The sequence below is a fragment of the Camelus bactrianus genome, chromosome 7, assembly GCF_048773025.1.
Source record: "Camelus bactrianus isolate YW-2024 breed Bactrian camel chromosome 7, ASM4877302v1, whole genome shotgun sequence".
In the NCBI taxonomy this organism is placed as follows: Eukaryota; Metazoa; Chordata; class Mammalia; order Artiodactyla; family Camelidae; genus Camelus; species Camelus bactrianus.
In genome coordinates this window covers 60998314-61019770 of record NC_133545.1, presented here as the reverse complement: position 1 = coordinate 61019770, position 21457 = coordinate 60998314, and the positions used below count along the sequence as shown (strand labels likewise).

Sequence of the window (21457 nt, the reverse complement as noted above, 5' to 3'; positions counted from 1 at the left end):
AAGAGAATATGAACCTTAAATGATTAAGCTTAGGATGTAATGACTAATGACAAGAGATATAAAACACAAAAGAAAAGCTCTTAGGCCAGTTAAGCTGACTGTGTCCTGAATGCAATAACAGTTCAAGAATATTTATTTAAACAATTTCCTTTGTTCTGATTTCACATTCATCAAATAAGCTTAAGATTATAATATGACATCTGATGTTCAATTATGTACAGAAAGAGAATGATCTGGTCATAGACTATATTATAGTTTTCTGATTAGTGTGATAAGTATATTTCCCATTAAAAATTAATAAATTAGCACTAAATTTTGGATATCAACTTTGTGAATATGGTTTACATGAAACTGTCACAGAGAAATGCATCCATTTCATGAGCTGACTAAAGCTTCAGAGCTTCAAGCCTAGACAAGCTCAGGGCCAGATCACTTACTGTGATAAATTCACCAAAATAAAGCCCCCTCACAGGGTTCTGTGAGGTGTCTAGAAAGCCAGCTGCTGGCTTGGCCCTGACAACACACCTCTCACAGAGTGGGTCTGTCTTCACATTTCTATTCCTTCTGTGCACCCGTGTTAACCATAGCAGCCCACTAACAACTGGCATCCTAGCCAGCCTTATGGGCAGGAATTTACCAGAAACAGAACATATTCTTCACATCTAATTGGGGGGAAAATGTACTTTCGTTGGTTTTTCATCCCACTTATGTCAATTGTCAATTATCACTTTCAGCAAAAAAAAAAAAAAAGAAAGAAAAGAAAGAAAAAAGAAAAAAAAAAAGAAATTAAAGAAGGGGAAGTCAATCATCGCCTTCCCTTGCCACCAAGAACAGCAAGCTAATACATAAATGATAACACTCCAGATTTACAGGCTTTTTCCAATTTACTATACACATGTTTACTTTCATCAGTTTTGGTAAGAAAATACAAGATTTTTTTCCTGTGCAATATTCTGTCTCTTGAACATCTAAAAGCAGACAGATTTGTAAATCCATCATCAAGGTAGGATACTATAAATATATTTTATTCATATTTACCCATGTTATCTAGAGAGCTGTTTGCTTTCCTGATGATTTCTGGGGAAAAGTGAGAGCTCTGCTTTACAAGACTACCACAAACAGCAGTAATGTAATTTCACGACAGCCAACATGAAGAAGCACTTCTCTTATCAGTTTCCAGGTGTATTTTGAATTAAATCAACTGATATGTATTGAGTCCATAATATGCATGCTCAGCACAGAGGAATCCCCAAGTTTGTATTCATGAAAAGGTTACATTTGAAGGAGGTTTTAGGTATCTATTTGAAATTGTGTTGAGAACAGAGACAAGAGGGGTCTTCATTTGTTCTCATGTTGCTACCATAAAAAGTTTTGTTTTTTTCTGTGAAATATGAAATAACATCTATCTATAAGCCTCAGTTCTAACCATATTATGGACAAAGGAGAATTAAAATTTAACTTGAACATCTTACTCACAGAGGCCTTAGGTGCAGTCCTGTTGGTCATTAATAGCCTTTGAAACTGCTGATTAATCAAGGGCTGGCCACTGCATGCACAAGCATGGAATCCTGTGGAAAGAAAGTATATATGATTCTGTCTCTAGGAACAACAAGCAATGTCACCACATACAACACCTTATTCCAATTCATCAATAAAATCTTGGTAAAGAGAGAGAGAAAAAAGTTACACAGTAATGGTAACTGTAACAAATGTGCATGATTTCTTACCTCTTGTATTAGCTCTTTTTAAATGTACTTTTGTGTTTATTGTTTTTATAATGTGATGACACATCTTCTGAATGGATGAGAAGGCTGAGGAACCAAATTCCTCAGTGTCTTGGGGAATGTAAGTATGCATTTTCAAGATGGCTTTGGGAAAAGAATTAGAGTGATCTCTAATGAGAAGATACAATTTTGCTAGGTTTGGAGAATAGACTATGCCAAGAGTTACACTGTTCTCCTTCCACAAGTGATAAAGCCCCTCTAAGAACTAAAAGATGCAATGTAGCTGACTGGAAACAATACTGAAAGTCTCCCAGACTGAATTTTGGTGGCTTCCATATATTGTGCGGGGGATGGAGGGGTTGTTTCTTTATTTCTTTGGTGTAGCACTTTTAATCTCCCTTCATGGACCTCCTCTCAACTTCTATTTATCTAGCCTTTTTCATAGTGTCTCTCAATAATTTCAGTGTAAACTGAACTAGTTTCTCTAGCCTCTGCAATTTGAGATATAGTGGACACTTGTCATTAGCCATTCTACTTCTTATCAGCACTCTAACGTCCTTTTAGGGAATGATTCCCTTCTTTGTGTATTACTGTAGTTGGAGAGTAATTGTGGGTGCCTGTCTATCAGGTTCCCATTTCTAAATATAGCCAGAGGGTGGGCATGTGACCTAACATCAGCCCATTGAATGTTTTCATCCTACACTATGAACAAGTGAGGCAAGAACAAATGGTTGACAGTCATATACAGGGTGTCAACAAAGCAGCAGAATCCTGACAAGACTACTTTCTGCTTCTCTGCTCTTCAGAGATCCCTGAAATCCTCTTCATTCCCAAGCCTCGTCCCCTCTTTAGCCTCCAACCAGATTGTGAGGGTCCTTGATATCTTTTGAAACACTTCAGTTTTTCCTTAGTCAGTGGACTTCTGTTGCTTGCAACCAATATTCATCATTAACATATCATATAAATCAGTAACTGATTATATACTTTTCCATAATTTTTGTACTTCAATTTTGTCTCCATAACAGGATTTTTACTTGCAGAGTTAATATTTATTAAATGCTAAAAATCTTCAGATAATAGAAAACATAAACTGAAAGGGATTTTTAAAAACAGGTTCTAAAGAAAGACACTATAGCCAAAGTAACTTGCCACAGGTGATTCTACTTAGCAGTGGACTCATGACTAGAGCAAGGATTACCTGCTCTACTGTTTATTACTCTTTCCATCAGAACACGCTTCCTTCTTGTTCATTAAGTGGTTTTTTGGAAAACATTAAGACTAAACTATGAATCATATTCTCAGATAATATTCAAAGAGAATATAATACGCATTCAAACAAGGAGCCCTAAGAGCTGTTATAGAGCACTCTAACAAAACAACAGAACTGCATCCGTCATTTTAGGATGTCATCCCGTGGAGCTAATGGAACACAGGAAATAATTCCTAAGAATGTGCCAAAGAAAGTAATTTCCCAGAAGAACCCAAGGAAATATACTGCTATAATGATGATTGCAATAACTGATATACTATTCATAAGCCTTCATTTATCATGAGCTTTACAGAGTTATTTCCATACTGAACAGAAATTTTTCTCTCGGTTTCTTCCATGAGATGGCCACAATACTTAATGTTCCAGGATTAACTAAAAGGTATTATGCTGGATTCAGAGTGACTATTTGCATAAATGCAGCAGAGAGAAGTTTAAGGATTACGCTGAGAGGTCTGTAATTCATATTAGAGAAGAAGCCAGGAACATTGAGGCAAGGGGGCTGAGCACACGTCCCTTGCAGTCTGTGTATTGTTTAACATGGTTATGGAAGAACCGTACTCTAATGAGAGACAACATGTATTGCTCCTGCCAGAGATTTCCATCTCTGGAATTTATAGCTACATCCAAGAGGAAAGGTTTACTGTTCTGGGGGTTAGATCACAAATATCAAAGAGCAGAATTTTTACCTGCCATGCTTTCATTATTTTCTATACATTTTCTACATGCTAGCAAATTAATTGTTTTTCTTTCTTTAGGCATGATTAATATGAATTATTTATAACACTTGAACTCATCATTCAGTCTTACAGCAAACAGATGTATCATCTAGAATTTAGATGTCAGTCATAACTACTTAAGTATGTGCACCCCCATGATGAGCAAGGATTTAATTCTCAGGAATGAAGAGTTAAGTGAGATGAAAAATGGAATAGCAAAATATTAATTTTTTATAACTATTTTGATATAGTACTAGCATTGAGGTCATAGAGAGCAAATGTAAGATGTATTAATAATTTCTCATCTCTGAGACAAGAATTATTTAGAATTCTATGCTATGTGTGTTCCATTGAATAATATTAAGTTAATAAATTCAGAGTCTTCTACAAAGAGGCTAGAGTCAAGAAAATGTCTATAAAATTTCTGAGGAAAGCAAAATTGCCATCAAAATATTTTACCTTCTGTGACTTGGCTTTCTGCCCATTTTACCAGAAGCACCTTGCATCACTGCCTTTCTGACTAAACTCCAGCCATTCCACCTTTTTCCTCAGTCTTATCTGGGGGCACTTTACACTGTTGCCCCAGAGTTTAGAATGAATGGCTCTTTCTTATCACGGAAGTTCTCACCCGAAGAGTCTTCCTAGACCACCCACCACAGCTAAAGTAGCCTTCTACCCACTCCCATCCTCACAGTTACTTGCTACTCGTTACTTTATTTGTTTCCCAACATTAAAACCAAACAAAACTATCCATTTATGTGGAATCCGTTTCTTTACAGTTTGAACTCTATGGAGGAACAAACATGAAACAGTTTTCTTTCTTTCTGATCACTACTTTCAACTTCACACTATTCAGTTTTCTTCTCTTGCCTCTTAATAACTCAGGCGGCTCTCAAAGATGCTCGGTCACTTTCAGTTATTAAAAATCAGTCTAGTTCATTTTTAAACCTCAACTTCATTCTCTTTTTCAGGATGTTTCTTTACACTTCCTCTCCATTCCTTACAATATTAGGGCTTCTGGAATTGGGGATGAAAAAGAAAAAAAGAAAGAAAGAGAGATAGTCAAGATCTTATGTAATTGGTTGCCTCTCCTGGTCACTGAAGCTTCCCTGGGTAGGACAACCTGCCTTTCATGTTCTCCTTCCAGAATGCCTCCAATTGCTGATTCTTCAGGAAACCCTGAGGTATCCTTGATATAGACGCTCCCATTCTGGCTCACATCTTCCAAACTTCCCACAGCAGCTGCCCTAGTGGCACACCACAAAGCCCTTGATGTCAAGACCATCTCATGAGGTGAGATACCAGAGGATCAGCTCAAGGCCATCTACAGTTTATAGGGTCTATTTGAACTGCAGAACTCTCATATCTTCAGTATGCAAAGGTTCAAGTACAGTGATCTCTGTTTTGTCATTTTTTCCCCATTTTTTTTTCCTGTCTGTTAAAATGGCATGGAGGCAGATCAGCAAGTACATGCATAACCAGATGATCCAATAGAAAAATAAGATGCAGTCTGGCTTTCGTGCAGATATCCCCAATCTCTATGAGTGGCTCCCTTGCAGCTCCCCTTACTTGGCTTTTTAGGTTAATAAACACCACTTGATTTTGGGGGGATAGCTCCTCAACTCCATCAAGTAGACAAGAAAATGCCAAGCACTCTCACTTTAGGCAGCTGCTTCTCTCTTTCTCTCTCCACCCCTTGCTAATCTCCTCTAGGAGAGACTGAATGGGAATGAAGAAATGGGAGCTGGCTTGATGGTTCAGGAGAATCAGTTAAGCAACCACAAGCCTTGAGGGCATGTCTGTCCCCAGTTTATTGCCATTGTCTTAAGAATCCGAAGCACTCAAGACATTTTTTAACCTCAGATTTTGCTTCCAAGCCATCAATTTATAAGTAACAAGAAAGGTCTCTTTTACTTAGCATCCTATATTAAACTTTATTTTACTTATGTGTGTTTATTTTTTGTACCTCCCATGAAAGCAAAAGTTTAAAGAGAGCACAGATGCCTTAATTCACTACCAGATGTCCCCAGACTCTAGTATATGGCTTTGCACATATAAGACACTGAATAATATTTATTGATTGCTGGTATAAATGAAAGAATAAGAAAGTTTAAGGAAAGATGTAGTTTGGGGGTTTTACTACTGCTCAGTGCTTAAATCAAAAAAAAGGATTCTAGGTCTAGAGTAGTGACCAGACTAACTCTTCTGTAACAAGCCAGCCATCAAACTGCAACTAGAATCAGGGTCCCCCCTCCCTTTTTTTCTTTTCTTTCTTCCTCTCACTTCTTCCTCCATTACTGTCCTCCCTCCTTCCCTTTCTCCTTCCTTCCTTCCTTCCTTAAACAAGGAACAAAAACATGTAGTACCTCATATTGATACATAGGGTAAACAGAAAAGATACATTAATTTAAGGTGAAATTTTGAAATGTTGGGAAACCAGAACAGCAAATTGACTAATTTAGAGCAGATCTTTGATATAAAACTGAGTTTCAAAAGACCTTAAGCTAAGCAAACAATAATATAGCTATAGACAAAGAACCTAGTGTTCTTCATGTCTTTAATATGAAAAAAAAAAAAAAAAATCCATGGTCATACAGTCGCTTTTTCTCCAAAACTTTTAGGAGAGAGGATACTATTTCTTCAGTTCCTCTTACTACTTTTTTTCCTTAATCAGAGTATTTTCTGATCAAATTCACAGTGGAAAAAGAAAAGTACTGAGCAATGTCTCCCACAGTTCCCTTCCTAAATTCCCTCTCGAATATTTTCTGTAGGTCCACAAATGATTCCTGATCAAGTGCATCAAAAAAGGTGATATATTCTAAGTCAATTCCAAAATGGAAAGCCAAAGGACTTACCCAGGAGCTGCCAGACAGACCCAACACACTGTTTTCACTTAGACTGCATAATTATTTGAGGTGGCCTTAAAAAGGAGAGTCTAATGATAACGGAGTAGATGGCAACCCTCCCCACCAACACCAGAAGACCTCTTTTCACTGTCACAGAACTTGAGTTTCTAGAATGATACTCCTTAAAATTTTCCTCACTTTTCCCTTCATTGTGCCCAACATGCTTCACGTCACTATCTTGGCCATGTGAAGCAACCACTAAACACCAAGGCAATCGCCACATGTGCAATCAATGATCTTCGACTCCTCCTTCCCACTTACTACATCTGAGCATCTAACAGCTATGTAGTTTCCACCCCAAAAGCAGTTCCCAAATCTGCCTCACCACTTTCCCATCATTAAGCCAGTCAAGCTCACTGGAGGGAAAAAATTATGCTTCTATGTAAAAGAGTGTGTATTATTTAGATTACACTCTTTCAGGTATCTGATTCTAGTCCTTCATTGTTCTCAAGTTATCTTACAACTCTGCAAGCTGCAGATAACTGATAACAATGCACAATAATTACTGTCTATAATTGTGCAAATTCTGCCTGGTAGAGAGTGAATTAATTTTCCTCCCTTCCCATTTGCCCCCCTGAGGCTAGGTTTACCTCCATGTGCACATTTATTTCAATATTCTTGATTTACAAATATCTTTTATTTTAATTCTCCCTTGAACTTGTAATATCTCACAAGTTTCCTCATTAATGAGTTAAATTAAGGCGTTAACATTTATTCATTTTAATATCTGCATGAAAGTTGTCATTTTACCTTTTTAAAAAGACGTATATTTTAACATATTCAACAAGGTTACACTGGCACTTTTTAACATTCAAGGTCATCAGTAATACTGCCCCTTTGGCCATCCCACTCCCTATGTAAACTCTTTGACATTGAAACAGCCTAAGTCATTGTTCTCTGAGTACACCATGGAAGCTTTTATTTCCTTTTTTCTGTTTTTTGGCCCAACCTATTCATTTGTTTACGTCTTGTCTAACTTCACAGCTGGACCCATGGACTAGTGAGTACACCGGACCACTGGGGCAGTCTTGATTTCATAGTCAAGAGGCATCTTGTATACATGTAAGCCTGGTTATGCAGAGTCAACAAGTTGTTCCTCACTGGTGATAGCAGCATTTGGGAGTCTGGTTTTATGATTTAATCATTAGGTGATCTCTGTCAGTATATGATAGGGATCAATTAGATAAGAATTTAAAGAATCCAGTTTGTTAGCCTTTTTGGGTTTGTTTGTTTGTTTGTATGACTATATGTAAACTCAACTCAGTCAAGAAAACATTTTATGTTCACTGACAGTAGAGCATCTCTTTGAGATCTGCTCTGGTGAGTTTTTATGGTTCTGCATTTAATCTTAATCTACGATTGAGGTTGTAGAACTAAAGTTACAAGCTCTTAGCAAGTCTGTGTATCTGTAATTGAGAAAAAAAATCTTTACCTCTCATTGTGTGTTTGATGTTTTCCTATCTCCAGAATATATAAATAAATTAGAAAGTCTCTCAAATCCAAATAGCTCCATTCTAATTGGTTCACAAAGAAAAATAAACACTTATATTATTCTAATATCCCCAAATTTCTCAGGAAATAAAGAAATCAGACATGTAAAACCTGGCTTAACAAAACAATCTTACAGAAAGCTTAAGATCAGAAGCAGGTCCATATAAAAACACAAGTTCGTGTAATAAAGTTGAATCTTTTACAAACTTAGGCTGATTTAATAACTTTTGGTTTGAAAACAGCTGTGTGATTCTTCCCTGGTGTTATCAGTGTGGTCCTATTAGTTTGCTATTGCTGCATAATAATATTACCACAAATTTCTCAGCTTAAAGCAACACATTTATTAACTTTTAGTTTCTGCTGATCAGTCAAAGCTAATTTTATTAGGCCTACTGCAGTAAGGGAAAACACCTTGAGAGATCTTAGTAATGTCTCAAAATGGGGAGATGAGGGAAGGGCTTGGGGATCTAGGCTTAAGTGGTTGAAGGCAGGTTTGTCAAGACAAGAAAAATAATTGAGATGAGGGGCAGTCCTTGACATAATAGTTTAGGACTGAGGGACAAAGCAAAGCCAGCTTCTTGACATGAGTCTTGATAATCAGTAAATGTTTTTTATAAGCTACTTATTTGGCCAAGTGAGCAATCTATTATCCTGATAGAGACAGAGCTGTTGGGCCAGATGAATAAACTGTATGGATAAACTGCTTTTCAGGAATTTCCTGAAGCAAATAGTGAAACTGTTCATGGGCTTACAGCTTTATATTCCTAGGCAAGAATTTCCTGGAACAAATATTAAGTCATACTGATACAGGGGAGTCTCAGTTCTCAATCCTAATTATTAAGCTAAGTAACTACAAACAGTTTAAATTCTTAAATTATAATTCTGATAAATGATTTTCTAAGCTGTTATATGTCAACTTAACCAAGATCTTTATTTAACTTTAAAACCTTGGACTATTCTTAAATCAAGTTATTTAGTGCTTAACCTTGGACAATTAGATAATTTCTAAGTGAAATATAACATGAAACTGTGATCACCCAACATATTTATATATATATATATATGTTTTTGTTTCTTATAGTGGATATATTTATTGGTCATGTTAATGATTGTGTTCATTTTGCTAATTTTAAAAGGTGAAAAATGGATGTGTGTGACTCTAGAGGGTCTTATGCATGTATTTATGAGTTTTGTTAATTTGCTGTGTATGACAGATTCCTCTACACTCCTTTCCAGTTTTTTCTGTGAAATAGAAATTAGTTACTTTAACTGAATGTTATAATGCATATGAGTAATCAATGACTGCTAAAGTAATAGTACAAGAAAAGTACAATTGTGAATGCGAGGTAATAGAATGTGCTTTTGTTTTCAAGGAAAGGAGAGTATTCTTGTCTTTAAAAGTCTGGTTCTTCCAAGAATGTAAAAAATGATTGTGTAAGACAATCTTGAATAAATATAGAAAGTTACAGATTGGCAGGAAAAAAATTATATTTGCCTCAAACTATAAATAATGAATCTGAAAAGAAGCAATGAAATGTATGCAAATTTTGACAAAGTTCACTGTTTTGATGGGTTTATTTGTAAGATAATTTTAAAAAGTAGAGCAGGGAGCTCATGAATCCTTTACTGCTAAATATAATAATAATGCAAGACTAGAATTTCATTTTCTATATATTAAAATGACAGTTTATCTTAAACTCTTTAGTCTTCTCTTAACAAGGGGTAGTAAATAGTTATTCTTTTACATTCTGTGTGATCCGTCTGCATGTTGGAAACTCCATATACCATCAAAACAGTATTCTGTGTTTGTGCTGACTTTCTCAAGCCCTTGACTATTAAGCAACAAAAACATAAAGTTTCTCATTTCTGAAAAAGCTAAGATTCCTTTCAATTATGTTACCTTCTTATTTAGAATACTGTATTCTCACTTTATTAGGTAGCCAATTTATTGTTTCTCAGGTACACATGAGCCTGTTTTAATGCATGATCTAAAGTATTCTAATAACTTTTGATTTTGTTTCCCACAATCATATCTTAGATTCAGAAAAATAGTTTTCAGGATTTTCTTTACACATAAAAATTCTTTGAAACATCCCATAAAGACCCCAGGAAATTCATGAAGATTTGTCTTTTTGCCTATAAAAGAGGTGATGTCCCAAATAATTCTTTTCTTAACATGTTGTAAATTTCATGATTAACTCAACACCAGTCTAAGAACTGATCAAATTAAAGGGTAAATTTTATAGATAAAATATTATTCATATCTATGTTTCTGACATTATACACATGATAGAATGAACTGGGAGGCCCTGGAGATTTGTCAGTGCTCTCACTGTCCATAAAACAGTCTTACTCCCAGGAAAAGCACTGACCAAATTATTACAAAAAATTACGTACTTCATTCAATAGAGAATTTTACTGTCCTCAGTTTTGACATTGTAGTTACCATATATGTTAACCATAATCATTTAGTCTCAATGACAGCTAATTCCTGTTATCTTCTCATGTTAGCCACCAGGACCCATTTTAGTTCAGAAAGAGATGACTTCATGAAAGTAGGCTGATAACCCAAGATGCAGCAGAATAAGAAATAAATACATAAAGCTAAATGAACTGATAGTAAATTTAATTATAGTTATTTGGTTTGGAACACTGATGACATTCATTTGCTAATTGTCTATTTTCTGATGCTTATATGAAGTCCTTGACTTGGCAGTTTATTTCTAGCTCCCTTACCCTCCACATCAAATGGAACTCTCAACATCAAATGAAACATTTAAAAAATGGCTCCTAACTCTCAATGCCTCTTTCAAATTTTAGAACCAAATATCTCTACTGAGTGTTCAGTTACTTGCATAGGGTCCAAAAGAAGTTGTTCTCCTTTCACCAAGTATCAAATTCTTATTGAAAATTACACATTGCACTCCAACAGAGAAGATTTTGACATTGTCATTCAAGGTCATACCTGAGAGTTATGTTTGAAAATAAATGGCATTTAATCAGATATGGAAATCCCATCATTTAAAAGCAAGTGCTATATTTTATATGTGAAAGTAATGCCTACAAATTTCAACCCCCCAAATACTGGCCTGGTACCTGTTTCATGGTGAAAGCCTCACAAGTCAAAAGCAGCATCACTCACTGGCTGGCCAGGAACCTCCGCATATGTGGACTTCAAGTGGAGAGGAGTTCACCAGATCCTATAAGCAATGAGGTGAAATCTTGGTAGACAGATTTTCTTAGGCTTGGTTTCTTAATCTTAGGATAGAAAAAAAAATGCTTTTAAATAATTGAATCTTGTATCTCTTAATGAAATTACTCAGCAGAATTTAATTCTTTGACTTCTACAGTTGCTCAGTACCAAATGCTCAAGGAGGTTATATATACTGTTAGTTAATACCTTTTGCTGAACTATGTAAACAGTCAGTCCAAAACATAATGAAATCAGCCTTTTGTGTGTGGGATCAAAAATAAATCTCTAGAAGTTATTTATGAACAAAAGAATGGACTGTTGAGTCCAAAAGAATGGACTGTTAAAAATTATTTAAAACTTGTATATAAGGCAAAAAGGTGGGTGACAGGACCTTTCAACGTCATACTGGAGTACTGTTTAACAGACTAAACCAAGAATTATTTAATTATCTAAAAGAATGCATCCATGTTTGACTTGGCTATTTTCTATTAATTAGACACCCAGTCTCCACGGCATATATGTTAACTGGTAGAGAGCAAATTTAAGAAAACTTCTGGCAAATTTACCAGTGTCAACGAACTTTGAAGGAAGAATCTTTTATTAAGCATCATCTAAGTGTCAAAAACTATACATTACTCATTTAGTCATAAAAACAACCTTGAGTGATAGGTCTTATTATCCTCATTTTACAAGTAAGTTGAAGTTCAACAGGTAAAATGATATGCCACATTATTTACCTAGTAAATGGTGGAGCCGGTGTCAAACCATGAATATTCTTTCAAAACCTACACTATTTTTTACTACATTATTCTATCCCTGTAGTAAAAACTTTTTACTAACAACCACAAAGTTGTACCTGCCACTTCCGCAAACCAAAAATGATGTCTAAATGTCACCTCAAAAATAACAATGCTAGTTAGAAAGGCAGAATTTCATGATAGGAAATGTAAATGCATGTTCCACCTGCACAGAGTAAAAAGATATATGAGTCATCTCCTGCAACTGACTAAGTGTTTAGCTGAAGATTGCTCTTTATCATCTAGCTAGATGGCAATTAGAAGAGTGTGGGACAAAGTATCCCTTAGGAAAAACTGGTTAAAGAATAAATCACTTAAAGTACTTTACAGATGTTACCTAATACATTTTCATACGTCCCTGTGAGCCACACAGTGTTATACAAAAAGTGATCCTAATTTGCTTACGGCCGTTCAAAGGTGATAGAGTGTAAAGTGGAAGGCCAAGATGCTGCGAACAAAGTTAGACTTACCTGAGGCCTTGGGCAGTTTCGGCCATTTCAGCTGAAACACCACTAAGTTAATTAACCTCTATTGTTTTCCTTAACCTGCTTAGTGAAAATGTCAGGACCTTTTGGGCCAGAAGGCTGTGTGAAATCAGGCAGGTCATTTAGAATTTTTCTTCTCCCCTTCAAGTTGCCCCACTCTGAGCTGATCAATGGTTGACATCCTTCACCTGAGAAACAATGGGAGCTATTCATATTCGCCTTCCCTAAGGGATTTTTTTTTTTTTTAAAGCAGTGAACTGTGAATTTCCAGATAATTTAAAACAACTACTCTACAGAAAGGAGAATGTGTCTTAGCCTTTGAGGAAGACCTAGGGCAAAATAACTGTTACACTATCATCCCTCCCCCACCCTTTATTTGTTAACTGTTGACAGGAAATGTTGATTTCCCCTGAAAAGAGAAGTGTGCAGCTTGGAGTGGAGTGGTAAATGCATTTTTCTGTCCTAGAGAAAGTGTATTGAGGGGGATGGGATGGTGCAGAATTTCACACCTGAAAATGTAGTATGTAGTGGATTGTTTGGGTTTTATTTTAAACATACTTCAATGTAAACAAGAAGAAACTGAAGAAATGTTATGATATTCCTTCCCAAGCTTGCCCTTACTCCAGTCTTTCCCAGGTCAGTAAGTGGTCCCTGAAGCCACCAGCTGCTCAAGCAGGAAACTGAAGTCACCCTTGATTCTGCCTCTTCCTTATCTTCCCACAAACTATCTATCAGCATTTTCTGACAGTTTTTAGTACTAAAATCTATCTCCAATCTCTGCATTTTTCCCCCATCTCTTCTGTTTTCACCTTTATCCAAACTAGTAAAGTGAATGAGTCTACCAGGGAAGGGAGTGAAGACCTTTCTCCAAAGTACAGCTATTTGGGGAACACTACAATTGGCAGAAGAAGGAAAGAAGACAGAAGAGAAGCTGAAAAGGTGGGAAAGCAGAATACAATTGGGGTAAGCAGAGAATTTAGACAGAAAGGATCAGAAACCTAAGGTTGACTCCCAAGTGTTTCCCAGTCTGAAGATAAGGACAGGTCTGAATCTGCTGTGAATTCAGGATGTGTTTCTTATACTGAAGAATATTATATCATGTATAAAACTTTTACTTTATAAAATTTCCAAATGATTAATAGGAAGATTTCTGTATAAATTTTTCAGATAAAATTTTCCAGATTAAAAAATATATATATATAATAAAATAATTGAGTAATACTTTAGAATTTCTTACTGTTCTGTATCAGTTTTTGAATACTTCAGTACATACAAATCAGATATTTGGTTTTTGCTTTGCTTTGCTTTGGGTACACTCAACTTGATCAAAAAATCCAAAGGTCAATATTCAAATTCACAGTAATAGAAACAAGTTTTCAGTCTTCTATAGGAAACTGTTCATTTGTTCAAACAAGCCAAATTCACCTTGAAAAATATTCCTCTATCCCATAATCTTAAAAATTCTAGGAAGAGTATCTTAATTTTCTCCAGTGTTACTCATTAAATGATCTTTAATCTGAACTTAAGAAATAGTAATAATATTCATATATTAATATTCATACATTAAAAGATAAATTTTAGAAGAGGATATAGCATGACTCTCATACAGATATAAAATGAACATGTGTCAAAGCTTTTATTTAATTCATTAATTAATGAGGGAACCAGAAAGATATTACAATTGGTTCAAAGGAGAACTCGAAGAATCACATATATAAGGGCATTAAGAATGGTGAAATAAATTTGCTTAACAAATGTAAAACTTCAAAACTGCTCAACATCCACAGGGCAATAATCAACTGAATCCCAATGAGATATAATTTGCATTTCTTTGGACAAGAATCATTTGCATTACTATAAGTATTATATAACTTACAGCAATGTAAAATAACTCAAAGACAATGAAAGATTCAGAGGCCCCATAGAATCAGATAATCTGAACAATGCCTAGTTTCCCACTGAAGACAACCATAATATCTTGGTCTATTTCTAAGTCTTTCACAAGTTTTCCCTACAAATAATATGAAAAGTACTAACTCCCTGTGCCCCAATGCATAAAATCTGGAGGGAGGGGAATGGAGAGGAAGATAAACATAGTAACAGAATAAATTACAAGGCACAGTGAGATATGTCCCAAAAGACAGAACTGATAATTTCCCAATACACTCAATATGCACAAGGAAGGAAGGTATCTGTTCTGATTGTACAATGCCTGTGCTCAATACATACTTAAGCACAGATAGAAACAAAGTACTAAGACAAATCAGAGGAAGGAAAGAGTTATATTTCCCTAAGGAGCCATGGGGCTTGGTTCATGGAGGAGACAAAATGTAGCAGGTCTTTAAATTAAAGTTTTTCTGGTTGTGGTAATCATTTCATAAAGTATGCATTTATCAAAACATCATGTTGTACACTATAAGCAATTTTATTTGTCAATTATACTGCAATAAAACTGGAGGGGGGAAAAAGCAGAAAAGTTTTAAATAAGCAGAACATGAGGTATGTGGGAGAAAGTATTTCAAGCTAAGGGAATAGTAAGAGAAAACCAACAGATATATCATGTTCCTGGCTTGTAGTTTAGCATGGTTGGATAAAATGAGAGCTAGAGAGAAGAGATGGAGACTTGGTCCGAAATCACAGACAACCTCACACATGTTAAGACGCTCGGAATTCACTTTGCTGCAATAGAGAACCACCAAAGTTTTTAAGCAGGAAATGTCACGATCAAATATAAGCCTTAAGCAAATAATTCAAGCAGCAATTGGTAAAAAAAGATTGAAAAAAAGTGAGAAATTAGAGACAAGGAGGCCAGTTGAAACCTGTTGCAATGGTCAAGTTGGAGCCTAAACCAGAGTATTCTCAGCAAAAGGAAAAAGCTTTGAGGAAGGCATTAACAAACAGAATACAGTGATTCACTAAGTATGTGATTCTAGGCTTTTGACTGTGTATTCCTATCAGTTAAAAATTTGAGCATGCACCATTTATTTAGTGCACTGCTCTACTAATGAACCAATACATGTAATTTGAGGCATTCATAAATGTCCCCAATTTTTTTTTGCTCTCAAAGAGAAAGGTTTAATTCATATTTGGATGCTTAACTTCTAAATGTCTTGTTAATTTTGATGGCTTCATATTCAGAGTAACTCCCATCTCAAAGCACCATATATTTAGAGCAAGACCCATGGTTTATGATGAGTGGATGTAAATTCTTATTTCAAACAATCTTGATAATTTTATAATTTTTTCTAATTTCTTACAGATTTAAGTTGTTCATATATGTGTATGTCAGGTACATACATTTTTGATATACAATCAATATATAACCTGTGTCAGTTATGATATGTAATACATATGATACACATCGATACTTTTTTTAACCAGGTAACAATGCTGATAAAGAGCTTATATTAGAAGATTCCTTTCTGTATATCCTTCTTGCTTACCAGCACTTATTTGATTAGAGTCATCTTCAATTCACATTCCCCCTGGGGATTTTTAAAGTCACTTTCTATTTTGTGAGTTTAAATAAAAGTATATAATATAATCTGTGAATCCATTTGATAAGCTTATAGGAACAATATGCTGAAAGTCAACAAATAAGTGAGCCATTGTCCATCTCTCCACATGTGTGACTAGGTTCTCAAATGAAATGGTATTGATACAATCAAGGACATAGATGAAAGACAGCTTTGGGAGAGAAGAGGAATTTTTCAAGTCAGAAGGAACTGCAGTTAATACTGAATTGCACACTCAAAAGTTGTTAAGAGAGTAAATCTTAAAAGTTCTCATCACAAGAAAAAAAAATTCTGTAATTACGTATATATGTATATATGGTAATGAATGCTAACTAGACATTGTAGTAATCATTTTGCAATGTATACATCAAATCATCACACTGTACACCTGAAACTAATATAATGTTATATATCAACTATAAACAGTATGAACAGTAATGAAATGGACACAGTGGAGCAGAAAAACAATTATACCAAAAGATTCTCACCTCAAAACTGTGCCCCTCCTATTGTGCTGGCTAGTCCTTTTCAGTCCTTTTTCCTGTCTTCTTCATCCCCATGACCTCCTGTGGTACAATGGGAAATAGATACTGGTTAAAAAAAGAAAAAGAAAGGAAGGAATAAAGAGTGGTCAGCTTTTTGTTTGCTTGGTTTGGTTTGATTTGGTTTCAAGTAATGCAAGGTTGAAAGAGTTCCTATTAGATGGTTTCTTTTTTTATCAGATTCTTAGGGGTGAGGTAACCTGTTAAGCATTAGTAGTTAACATTCTGGATGGTTTAGAGGTAGGCCAAAAAACATGGAGCCACTAACTAGTTTTTAGTATTATCAGATTTGAGTTTAAGGAAGTTCAGTCTGTTAGAGATAGAGAGCTGTAAGATTGGATTTTTGAGCCAGATCTGAGGAAGATGAGTTTAAAGGATAAGAAATCCAGGCAAGAAATCATGTCTTAACCAAGGCAACAACAAGGGGATGGAGAAAAGGGAACATATTTGAGGGTTATTTAGAAGGGAGAATAGGAGTGGAGCAAGTGAAAACTGAAAAGTCAACACTAGCCTTTCTAAGATATTCGTCAGAGAAGGAAAGAGATGAAGAGGTAAACACACAGAAACACACAAGAAAAAGTTACTGGTGGAAGGAAAACAGCCAGGAGAGAGAGGGAGAGTTTAAAGAAGACACAGAGAGAGTATGATTGACACAGAGATAACTGATAGAGTCATCAACACCCCCAAGAAAGGGGGACAGGAAGAGGAGGATTAGCTTTAAACTAGAAGGAAGGAAGAAAGTGGTCCACAAGCTATTTACAATATTTCAGAGAGCCTTCTGGAAATTGCAATTAAATAAAATGTCAAGTTTCTTTACTTTTGGCAGGCATTAACTCAACCCTGCAGGCTAACACTGGTTATCGTGAGCTGATCAGAAATTCTAATTTGCTGTTGATGACATCATAGAAATTTCTAGGATGCGATTGGTAGCCCATATACTGTTAGCAGAGTTACTTCTCTGTTTTTTTGTTTTTGTTTTTTTTACAGTATCTGATTTAATTCTTTCAGTATGTGTGATCAACCTTGGATCAGAAGAATGACAGCCAAAATTAAGCGACCATTTCCAGGGAACAGTGCCTAGTGTTTGTACATTCATTTAGCTCAATTGCTTATTAGCATTACATCCATGACAGTGATGTATGTGATTTCATTTAAGTGACAAAATCTCTCAAGATAGGGGTTCCATGGATGAAAACATAATAGTCCTCGGGTGAAAATAATTGGGATGACAAGATCTCTACGGTCCCTTCATATCTAAGTCTATAATTTTAGGAAGGGCCTATAAACACAAGTTCAGGAATGGCTAAATGAGAAAGTTGTGAAGAAAACACTTCAACTAACCAAATGACTCACTCTAAGTAAGGCAAGTAGGAAGGGATGCAATGTAAGTATTTCCACCTGGAGGGCAGCAGAAAGGATACCATCCTCCCTCCCCGCCCCGCCCCACTGCCCTCCCCGCCTTAAAGAAAAGGGGGGAAAGGAGGTGAGGGATAATAAGCACTTATCGAAGGCAAAGGAGTGCTCCCTGTATTGCTAACCACAGAAATTTAACCAACTTTTGGAGCAGGAACGACTATCCTGAGAACACTTTTTTATGTTTGGCCCATCCACCTAAACAATCCTTGCGGTAAGAGTGGGGTCCTTTTCTCACCAACACCTACACTAAGCTAGGTTCACTTTGTACCTTCTACTCTGTACTTTGGGGTACTTTTCACCCCCTGGAACTGGGCAAACCAGACTTTTTTTTTAAAGTTCCAAGAAAAGTAGACCAAAGCAGTGAGTTATGAATCTTACCCGTGGGTTGAGTGCTAAGGCTATCAACAGTCTCAACACCTGGCAAACATCTCCGGGCGACCAGACTGACCAGTTAGTCTGACGAGAAGCCCGGGCGACACTGGGTGGCCTTCGCATCCAGTTGGGCAGGTTCAGGGAGTAGAAAGCTCAGCAAAGGGTGTGTCGGGGTAGGAGGAAGCGGACTTTGTATACTTTTCCGGAATAGTAGTTCTACTGCCTCAACTTGGACTCCGGTAGCGGCCAGCAAGCCAACAGAAAGCCCGGGGCTCGCGTTCGGGCCACTTTGGACCCCTGTTCTCCTCACCTCACACCCCCATGTCTCTGCCGTCGCCCGCCGCCGCCCGTGACCCGGTGACCCCGGAGGGCCGTCTGGAGCCCATGACCCCGGAGCTCTGGGTATCCGGACCCCCCTTGCAGGCGCAGCCGCTATTAAGACGGGAGGCTAAAGGGGAGGAGGAGGAAGGGGAGGAGACGGGCGTCCAGGGCGCCTGGAGAACCCGTGCGGCGGAGCAGCGGCGGCGGGGCTTGGGGGAGGCCGCTGAGGCGGCCGCGGCCGAGGAGGGGCAGGTGGAGGCTGGGGGCGCCGCGGCGGCGGCGGCGGCGGCGGCGGGGTCAGGCTCCCCGGCAGGAGGCGCGGGTGACAGCCGCGAGTGCTGGCGACGGCTCCTCGCCTGGCTGCGGCGGCGGCAACCCCAGTGCTGCCCCTGTGCGGCGCCCCTTTCCCGCTCCGCCGCGCACTGTTGTCATGGAGGAACCAAGATGGCGGCTCTGGCCTACAACCTGGGCAAGCGGGAGATCAACCACTACTTCAGCGTGAGGAGCGCCAAGGTGCTGGCGCTGGTGGCCGTGCTGCTGCTAGCGGTGTGCCACCTCGCCTCCCGCCGCTACCGAGGTGAGCGGGCCCTCCCCCTGTCCCGGCCGGCCGGGGGAGGAGGCGACGCGGCGGCTGGAGGCCGCCCCCCTCGCCCGACACACGCCCACGCTCACGCGGCCGCCCGCCGGCGCGCCAGCCCGCGGGGGAGGCGGTGCCCCCACGTGCCCCAAGGTGGCCCCGGCGGCGAGCCAGGCGCCCCTAGCCGTTTGAACGGACCCCAGTTCAGATGGCCTCAGGTCGAGGGCCCAGGGGCTTGGGCACCCCCCAGCTGCCTGCGCTGGGGTCCGGGGCGCCAGTCTGGGCCGGTCCGAGGGGCTTCCGGGGTCCTGACACCTGCGCGGGCTGAGCCGGGGGAGATGCGCCCGGTCCGGGGCTCGCGTGCTGGAGGCGGGCAGGCGGCTCTCAGGGGCCAGCCCGAGGCGCCTGAAGGCCCGGCCGCCCTGCAAGGGGGTACCGCCGGCCCAAGTGGGGTCTCCGTTTTTGCGCCCCAGGGGTTCGGCTGTTTAGCCTTTGTTTAGTCCGTCCTCTGCCCCGTGACAGCGTGCCGAGCTGTTGGACAGCGGCAAGGGCCGCCCCATTTCCTTTGCTGCCGGAGCGCCAGCTGGCAAAAGATGCCCTTGGCCAAATGGTAGAGGTGTCACCCAGCCTTTGTGATTCAGAAACCTTTCAAGGATTCTGGTTGCACACTTTTTACAAAGTAGAGGCACTGGAGCAGATATTTGAAAAGAAGTTACAGGTTGACAGGAGTTGAAGTGGGCAATAGAAAGCAAGTTGGGAGCAGTTTGAAAGGAGGCCTTCGCTGCTTTGAAATTGGTGTAAAGGGGAAAAGGAAACATGACCTTATTTCAGAACGAATTATCCTCCAATAATCAAGGGATATTTACTTGTCCTTGCTGATTGATTTTTTTCTTAGTTTTCTCTGTAAAAATGCCACTAGGACACAGGTTGACAGGCTGAGGGAAATTAATAACGATAGGATCTTTTATTTTCGGCTCTTAGTATTATCGAAGCCATTATCTGGACAGCTCTTGGTGACTGTGAGAGTAATTGGTCAGGATGTAATGTGTAATAGACAGGTGAATATTTAACGCCTTTCTCATTTGATTTCTCACCTACTTTGGCAAAATATCCAGTAAACGGGGCACTGGAATCTGAACTCTCTTCCCATCCTAGGAAATCTTTCAAAGTGTAGGACATTTTGATCAATTCTGCTGCTTTGTTTCTGCAGTGCTTGAAGATTAAAAATCTTATGCTCTAGTACCCTACTGGATGAATAACCCTTTATATAAGTACACTAAATCAACTAAAAAGATACATTCTTTATGCCTGTTTGGCCTTTCTCCTCCAGCCTCCTATAGATCACAGCCACATGACCTGACAAGACTTTGGTTCCTCTGCAGTGGCTGTAACAGAAGTTCAATCCTTTCATCTACAAAATAAAGCTAGCAATTTGATGTATTAATTTGTGGTAATTTTGAAGAAAAATTTCTAACTACTATCATTTTATGCTATTTTGGTATGACAGTAATCTAACTCAATTTTATGTATGTGATAGTTGAGATAAATTTTATAACTGAGATGCTATAGTCCTAAAGCTAAACATGTAGTCCCACCTCCCTTTTTAAAATTGTGCTTTTATCTTTTGATAAGCTTGGATCCTAAACATTATATTTAGATTATATATTTCATCCTTTCAAGATCTGTCATCTGTAGAGAAAATAGAGTGTCAGATGGAACCTTATGATTGAGTGTAGCAATCTGGGATTGTTTACAAAGCCTCCTCCAGAAGTTAGTCATCAGCTTCCACAGGTGCTTCAGTGCGCTGAGTGTGAAGCAGTACACCTGGTGTGTGTACTTGCCCAGACTGAATGTCAAGAACTTGAACCAGGGGTTGTTTGGGGAAAATACTGATCTTACCAGGAACTTTTAAGCCATCCTCATGCTTTGGCAGTGTGAAACTGAGTCAGATACAGTGCCCCTCACACAAGGATAACCATACACTTGAATCATAACATCATAAATCTTTAGAATAATAAAAGACCTTATATTAAATACAGAGGTTTGGGCTGTATATTAAAACTCCCAACGGTGGGTATGAGTTTGCCTTAGGTAAGGTTGAGGGAATGCTGAGATACTCTGTGTCTCTTGCT

The 21457-nt window shown here is 38.3% G+C and overlaps 1 protein-coding gene and 1 long non-coding RNA gene across 10 annotated transcripts in view; one reads left to right on the top strand and one right to left on the bottom strand.

Annotated features, from left to right (window-relative positions):
- Positions 1-21457, bottom strand: part of LOC105082918 (uncharacterized) — a 456837-nt gene that overhangs the window by 376630 nt on the left and 58750 nt on the right. For 8 of the 9 annotated variants that reach the window (XR_012508218.1, XR_012508219.1, XR_012508217.1 and 5 more), the window contains exons 1-4: positions 18434-18572; positions 16586-16663; positions 11204-11365; positions 1477-1568 (exon numbers count right to left, since the gene is read on the bottom strand). This is a non-coding gene — a long non-coding RNA (uncharacterized LOC105082918). Of the gene's footprint in view, positions 1-1476; positions 1569-11203; positions 11366-16585; positions 16664-18433; positions 18573-21457 lie in introns of those variants that run through there. The other variant, XR_012508216.1, reaches the window with a different exon arrangement.
- CASD1 (CAS1 domain containing 1) overlaps positions 18731-21457 on the top strand; it is a 43230-nt gene continuing 40503 nt past the window's right edge. Inside the window, exon 1 of the mRNA XM_074367479.1 lies at positions 18731-19325. Within this exon, the coding sequence (XP_074223580.1) occupies positions 18749-19325 (577 nt within the window). The 5' untranslated portion in view covers positions 18731-18748. The remainder of the gene's footprint in view (positions 19326-21457) is intronic.